Source organism: Copadichromis virginalis, linkage group LG5, assembly GCF_057382275.1.
Source record: "Copadichromis virginalis isolate Kocher_CV1m ecotype Utaka linkage group LG5, C_Virginalis_male_GT1.1, whole genome shotgun sequence".
NCBI lineage: Eukaryota > Metazoa > Chordata > Actinopteri > Cichliformes > Cichlidae > Copadichromis > Copadichromis virginalis.
The window spans coordinates 28,824,782-28,831,803 of NC_140622.1; the positions used below are offsets into that span (position 1 = coordinate 28,824,782).

The 7,022-nt window shown below is 37.8% G+C and overlaps 2 protein-coding genes across 2 annotated transcripts in view; both read right to left on the bottom strand.

Annotated features, from left to right (window-relative positions):
* Window positions 1-2,212: 2,212 nt before the first annotated feature.
* On the bottom strand, window positions 2,213-5,845 carry LOC146710002 (rano class II histocompatibility antigen, A beta chain-like). Its single transcript, XM_085458080.1, has 4 exons — window positions 5,712-5,845; window positions 4,141-4,431; window positions 3,335-3,613; window positions 2,213-3,207 (listed from the first exon to the last, which is right to left on the bottom strand). The coding sequence occupies exons 1-4, from the start codon at window positions 5,764-5,766 to the stop codon at window positions 3,068-3,070; spliced, it is 765 nt and encodes a 254-aa protein (XP_085314206.1). The 5' UTR covers window positions 5,767-5,845; the 3' UTR covers window positions 2,213-3,067.
* A 519-nt stretch (window positions 5,846-6,364) lies between these two features.
* Window positions 6,365-7,022, bottom strand: part of LOC146710003 (rano class II histocompatibility antigen, A beta chain-like) — a 7,210-nt gene continuing 6,552 nt past the window's right edge. Inside the window, exon 4 of the mRNA XM_085457242.1 lies at window positions 6,365-7,022. This exon is cut by the window's right edge and continues 275 nt beyond it. The gene's annotated coding sequence lies outside the window, so the exon portion shown is untranslated.

The following is a 7,022-nucleotide window of genomic DNA, read 5'->3' on the forward strand; positions in this document are numbered from 1 at the left end:
CTTTTCTGTAATTTTTACCCATTTATCTCTTATAGTTTAAATACAAAGAGTCATGCTAACAGACTTTTTTATCATGTAGAAAAACTGGGATGCACTCTAAATGTGCTGTAGTGGTGTAATGGGGAAGGCTTTAGGACTCAGTATCCAAAAGTCTGTAAACCCCTTTCCAGATGCCCAACTCTTTGCACCAGAGGGACCGAGAGCCCCCCTTCCATGACCTGGCTATGTACATCTGTACATTACCACTATACCTTTTAGCCGGGGGTGTAAATATAGCTACTAGCTTGACATTGGCCTGAAAACAAAAGTGCCTCATTGAGGTAGGTGTGGGAGTTTCTCCAGTCTGACAAGGCTGTGAAAAATGGACAGAAATATGGTTCATAATGGGATCCATGGTATGCGTGCGTATTTATGTTAACTCCATGTACTACCTGACAGTTGTCATCACAAGATTAGGTTCGAGACCTAGTTTTCCTTCCCTGCGGGCTTGCCTCAGCTAACCTAAGGGCAATACCTTGAAGGGTAATAAAGGACATGTCTGGTGTTTGAAGAATCCGCTGTTTCAACTCTCTACGCAGCATATCATCATGAACATGTTCAACAAACTAATCCCTTAACATTATATCACTGTGGAGTTAGCCTCAACTAAAAAACTAACAAGCCTTCTGACAATTCAAATTCCCACACAGTTTACAAACTTATCCTTAACTGTTCCCTAACTGTACACAAAGCCTGTTGACTTTCTGATACCACACATAATATACAAATATTTTATCATGCTGGTTTTTATTAGGCTTTATAAGAAACTTGAGGAAAATGGTTAAAATGAGTGGTAAGACCTCAGACCTGGAAACAACTCTAATGGCCATCTTTTACAGTAGTGATAACAGAGCTTCGATAATATTTCTTTATAATATAATAATATAATATTTCTTACTCCAGCCAGTGACATTTAATTGTATCAATAATGAAGTCTCAATCTCAGGGGTGCACCAGCAAGGACATCTGGCATAAAGTTCTGCCAAATCAAATACCTGCTGTGGTGATTACTCGTGAAAAGGAACAGCTAAAACTAGCTGCTGCTTCTTCTTCGTTTTACATATTAGTGTTTGTAAAACTGCACTGACATCAATGCTGTTTTTACTTTCAGGGTTGAACTCTGTTTTTAACATCTGCCATGTTCATTTTTATAAGAGAGAAAACAAATATGCTCAGACTATAAATTTTCACAATTTATTATCAATCGGTTAGAATTTCAGATGAGTTTTACATGGTGCCATGGACCCCCGCCTCTCCACAATGCTCCGAGAGACAAAGGCTGCCACACCCAGGCAGTAAACACTTTTACTTTGTGTGACAGAAACAGAATGTTAACATGACAGATTTAAAGTTGGAGGAAAACTTTAGGTCACGTTTCATCTCCTGCACCCTCCTGTCTCCCTAAAAGGAGATGGCACTTCTCACATCACCATTCTAGGTTGGTGTCTGGCCTGTAGACTCAGAGAAGGGTGAAAGAGGGGGGAAAGAGAGAGAACTCCAAAACACCTGAATTTATAGACATGCTTTGGTCTGGCCTTAAAGTTTTGTACCGTCTGGTGCCACCACCAGTCCAGGCAGACACTCCCCCGCAAACTCCTCAGAGAAGAGGCTTCTCCCTGTCATATTTGTTAGTGTCTGAATGTAACAGTTGTCACAACCCGGCTCAAAGGAAGTGCCAAGCAAGTGGGAGACCACACACAGGCTTTTAAAGGCTGTAAGTAGTGATGGGACGTTCTGTATCGAGGCTTCGGAGCGTGTGTCGAGTAATGGAGGGGGCGTTTCCGCGAAGCGCGTATCGAGGCTTGCTTCATTTATGGGAGGAGCTGAAAATGATGACGTCCGAAGCCTCGCTGCCCGGCTGTACCACGTGACTGGTTCATGAAGCGGTTCGAACTTTGCCGCAAATAATCATTTTCCATACTGCCAGCATAAATATACACAGTATACTGCCATCACTACACTATAGGTGTTTTACACACTCCTTTTGTTGTTGACATTTACAGGCTGTGTGCAAAATGCCACACTCTTCAAATTTATGCCAGCTATTATTTTTACGTCCAGTAGGTGTCCTGCTAGAGCAAATGAAGCTTCATGAAGCTTCGCGTTGGGGTGAACCAATTGGATGAAAAGCTTCAGTGCTTCATGGGGCTTCATCTGCCCATCACTAGCTGTAAGATATATTTAATGAAAATAAGGTGAAGAAACTTAAACACAATTGAAATGATATAACAGCCATAACTGAAGCCTCAAATAAACATGATGGGTGTCAGGCCAAGAGAGACAGCCACCCATGGTTCAGTCAAGATGTCTTTATATGCTGGGACTGGCCTTCTCAGGTGTGCTGCGTCTATAATTGGGTCAGCTCCACCTACCTGCAAGAAACAGGCAACAGAAAAACCAAAACACAAGGCCAGCCCACTGGCTGTCACACAGTTTAAATCCCAAACTATTCTGCAACACATATCTGTGTGCAATAAAGGATAAACATAACTGTGTTATACAACTTTTAAAGTAATTGTGTAATATAGGTTAATGGGGGTAAATTCTAACAAATCAAAGGTTTATATGAACCAATTAAATACACTGAAGCTTTTTAACAAGAAGCTCATACAGCAAAGAATAATAATTAAACTGTGTATTTAACTACACAAAGTCAGAAAGTCATTACTGAACAATTACCTAACAGCTTTAACTATTTGGACATAATTTTTCAAGGTGACTTTCACATTGCAAGCTCACAGTGACCGTAATGGTGTCACTTGTTTTATGTAGCTGCGTACATAAAACAAGTGACATGCAGCTGTATGGTGATTAAAACTGAATTTAACTATGTCACATTAACTGTCACTGAATGTAATGTTACATAAACAAGTAAAAATTTTAAAGATTCATCGATCAAGGCTACTTTTTAAATATACAATATACTTATCAAAGTTTTCTTCTATGTTGAGTTATTTAATTTTGTTTTGTAACAACTATTAGAGATGATTTATTAAAAGATGATAGTTTATAGTTTAAGATGATTAGTTTATAGAGAACCAGACAAGTTTGGATCAGAGGTTTTTCTCCTGTAATAGATCAGTCCCAAAGACAAAGTTAATGCTCCAAAGATCAAAGCACAAACTCCTCCAGCTAGATAACTCCTTTCAGATGGTCTCAAGCAAGAGTCTGCAACAAAACACCAACAGAGATATTCATAACTGTTAATAATGCAGTGCTTAAATAAAAAAGGACTCTGTGAATTTATAGAAAAATGCAAACAGCACATGACTAAAATGATCTTGTCTGTCCTCACCCCAGTAAGAACTCTTGGGCTCCTTTAGGCTAACATGCTCTACCGTACAGGTGACTCTGTCCTCGGGGATAGGTGTGCACTCCAGATAAGAGTGAACCTGATAGGTACAGTCTCCATTTGTCATCACTTCACTTATGGTCACACCCTCAGTCACTTCCTGACCATTCAGGTACCAAGTCACAAGGATGTGTTCGGGGTAGAAGTCATAAACGCTGCACACGAGTATTGTGTCATGGCTGGAAGTGTGGTCTCCCTCCTGGAGAGTCATGCTGGGTGCAGCTGAAATCAGAAGGTCAACAGCTTTAATGATGAAATTCATCATTCTGTAAACCAGCGATAAATAACTGGTTATTTATTTTAGTTAATCAACGTATTTGGTTGTAACCAGGTTAAAAATATCATCTATTAAAATGTTTTGAAATATTAAAAACATTGAAATCCATATCAAATAGTAATAATCCATATGAAATAATGATGGTTAATGTATTTAGAAAATGTTTTGAAATTCCTTAAAAGAGCATTTGCATTATATAGCATTCATTGTACAACTATCTTGTTTTATTGTGAAAAGCTTTGCAAGAGGAAGTGAATGGTGTTGTGCCTGCTCTGAGAGATCTTGTAACGGAAAGTACGGGAAGTTTCTGCAGGCTTGTATGAACTGGACTATCTGCTCGAAGGGTCTTTGTTGATGCGCACATTTTGCAAACTGTCTGTCAGAAGTCACATTTTTTCCATTAGATTTTGAAGAAAACTCTGCACTTCCAGTACTAACAGTACTATCTAATTTAATGTGTTTGAATATTTACCTATGTTTTCCTGAACTGCGTTGAATACTGCATCAACATTATTGACACAAGTCAGTTGTTTCTCTGCTTTTCTCTGCTCAACATCAAATTTGTCTTCATTAAACTGAGATGCTGTGATTAATCCAGCTGGAGTGAGGCCCGTCCACTTGCCGACTGTGCTGTTGTACTGCATCGTAAACTCTTTGTTAAAATACCAATCGATCAGATACTCCACTGTCTTCGGGTCTCTGGAGTGCATAACACAGCAAAAGTCAGCAAACATGAAGTAGCCGTCTTCATCAACAGAGCAATCTGAAAGGAAAAGAAAGAAGTGCTGTAGAAATTTACTACAATCAAGATTTTCAAGCTCAGCCAACCCTCAACAAAGTTTCCAGCCAAAACAGCTTCCTCGTATTTAAATCTGAACTGTTATCAACCTGGTGGTGTTCCCTGTAAGAAGAGACAAGTTCTCTTTCTTATCAGTGAGCTGGTGCATCTGTGCCCTTGAAAAGCTGAGATTCAAAACTGGTTTTTGCTGCTGTGCTCAGATATTCTCACATTTGATAGAACAGGTTAAATCCAAGTCACACTCTGTTCAGTTTATTATGTTCATTAATGAAAGTCTGATAAGAACAACAACAACAACAAGGCTCCCTCTGTGTTTTAATAGGAAATTAGAAAATCTTCACACTCAAAACCCCTTTATGTTGATGTAACGTACATCACGAGGCTGACCGTTTCCTCATTTTATAGATTCCTGTACACAGTGGCATTGTATTCAGCTTCTCTTTAAGGTAATTATGGAAAAGTCTGTCAGTGTGCATCTGAATAAGGCATAGAAAACATACGTAACTGCCTGAGCCGGACTTTTAAATAAAATATACTTTTCACTTTGTACTGAGAAGCTTTGTGTGAAACGGCAACATTTCACATCATGACAATGATTTTTTAACCCAGTCTGAGTGAGAGGCCTGAATCACTGTCAGTTGCATAGTCGTCTCACTAACAAAGAAATACTATTAAGCCAAGAAGCTGTGCAAAAAAGTTTCTTCGGATACTGAATAATGATGGGATGTGGAAAACGTGAGACACATTGTTGATATTTCTTAAGCGGACCTCTATGTGTTTTGAAACTCATAAAATTTTTTAAGATAAAAGGAAAAGCACAATATTTTAATGGGTTTTCATGCAATTGTTTTGTAGATTCAGCCCATTAGAGATCGCATTTGGTCCCTTGTGAATGACAGTGAGTTTGACACCAGTGGTTTAGACTGAAATACACCATAACTGAATGAACTACCATCAAAATTTGGGTTTTAAACACTGTACCTGCTAAACACGTAGTTATTTTACGTTGATGCTGCACTAATGTGTTCCTCAGAGCTGCATATGTGTAAAGTCTTATTGATTGCATGCCTTTAAATGTGATCCAAAAATGCTAAAGGACAGGTTTATACATTTTACAAATCTATCAAATGGCCGTGCAGATGTTGAAACTGTCACTACTACTGCATGAAATGAAAAACACTTAAAAATGACGTACAATGTATATGTGATTTGATATCTATAGATAAAAATAAAGAATTACTCACCCACCACAAGTGGAGAGAGGAAACATATCAGCAGCAGGTACCTGAAGCGGTTCATGTTGAAACCAAAATGAGGCGTGACTGAGGCACGAATTCAATTACAAACCAGCCTGTGTGCAGTTTTTGAGCGAGTCTGTTCTTTCAGCTACACTTAGAGTTTCAGTTCACTCCGATCCACATTTTGTTCTGTTCACTATTTCTTTCCAGACATTTCTCCTAAAATTGTTTTAATAAACATTACTGTGTAACAGTGCAAGCAGTTTAACAACCTTAAAAATGTATAACAATACACTGAAGTACTTTGAAGAATTGCACTGAAGAATTAAAAAAAAAAGTGAAATTCATATGCATTTAATTCATTTTTTTAGTTTTATCTGCTAAAAATTGTAATGAGGCATTCATGGTGATTGTTTTTTGTTTTTTTTTTTTACAGGCAGTCATTGACTACAAACTTATGATGAACCAGTTCATGAAAAACATTCAGACGTCTCACACCACATTGTAACCACCAGTAACAACAATTTGAAAGCAGCAGTTGTCGGGGTAAAAGAAGAAAGCACAAAAAACGAGCCAGTGTATTCCTATAAGTGGTCCTAAACTGGGATACAAGTGGAGGGTTGTGCCATGAAGGACATTTGGTGTAAAATCTTTGTTAAAACAGTCAGGCATCTAAATATGCAATCAGTTTTTTATTGCAATAATCATCTGTCTTATCTTTGAAGAAGACAAAATTACATTCTTTTTCCTGTGCTGATGGACTGCCCCCTACTGTCCATTAAAAAGAATGCAGTTTTCAGACACTTCAGGCTCAGAAGCTATGCCCATCTTGCAAATGCATTTATAATCAACTCTTAAATGTGATATAATGTCAGTGTTTGTGAAGCTACATGGAAAACACTAATGAAACAAACAACGAGATCTGTTCTTGTGCTTTGAAAGTTGTACATAACATTTTTTCACAGAAAGTTCAAATTGCAAAGAAAAAAATGTAAATGGACAGTGATTAAATTGGGGTGTATTTTATAACACAAAATCTGAACTGAAGAAGCTTCTTGGATGAGAGGTGAAATGTCTTCAAGCAACTTAAAGAAGTCCAGCCGCTTTTCTTTGCAAGCTCCTTTGACTACGATGACCTGTATGACTGAGAACCTTCACAGACATAACACAAAATCATTCAGTGTGTAATAAAATAAAATTCAATTCATAACATATAACTATTAAGGGTAGTAAGGGTACTTTTACATCACTTATAATATCTTTACTTTATTTTTTAATTTTTTTTTAACTTCCCTTAAAAATGCATCAGAGCGCTGC

What these genes read in the sequence shown, in the direction of transcription:
- LOC146710002 (XM_085458080.1), bottom strand. Translation starts at nt 5,766, where the DNA reads ATGAACCGCTTCAGGTACCTGCTGCTGATATGTTTCCTCTCTCCACTT. An exon ending in CCTCTCTCCACTTGTGGTGG is followed by an intron (nt 4,432 to 5,711) that starts GTGAGTAATTCT and finishes TTTTCCTTTCAG; the next exon opens with ATTGCTCTGTTGATGAAGAC. An exon ending in GCCCAAGAGTTCTTACTGGG is followed by an intron (nt 3,208 to 3,334) that starts GTGAGGACAGAC and finishes GTTTTGTTGCAG; the next exon opens with ACTCTTGCTTGAGACCATCT.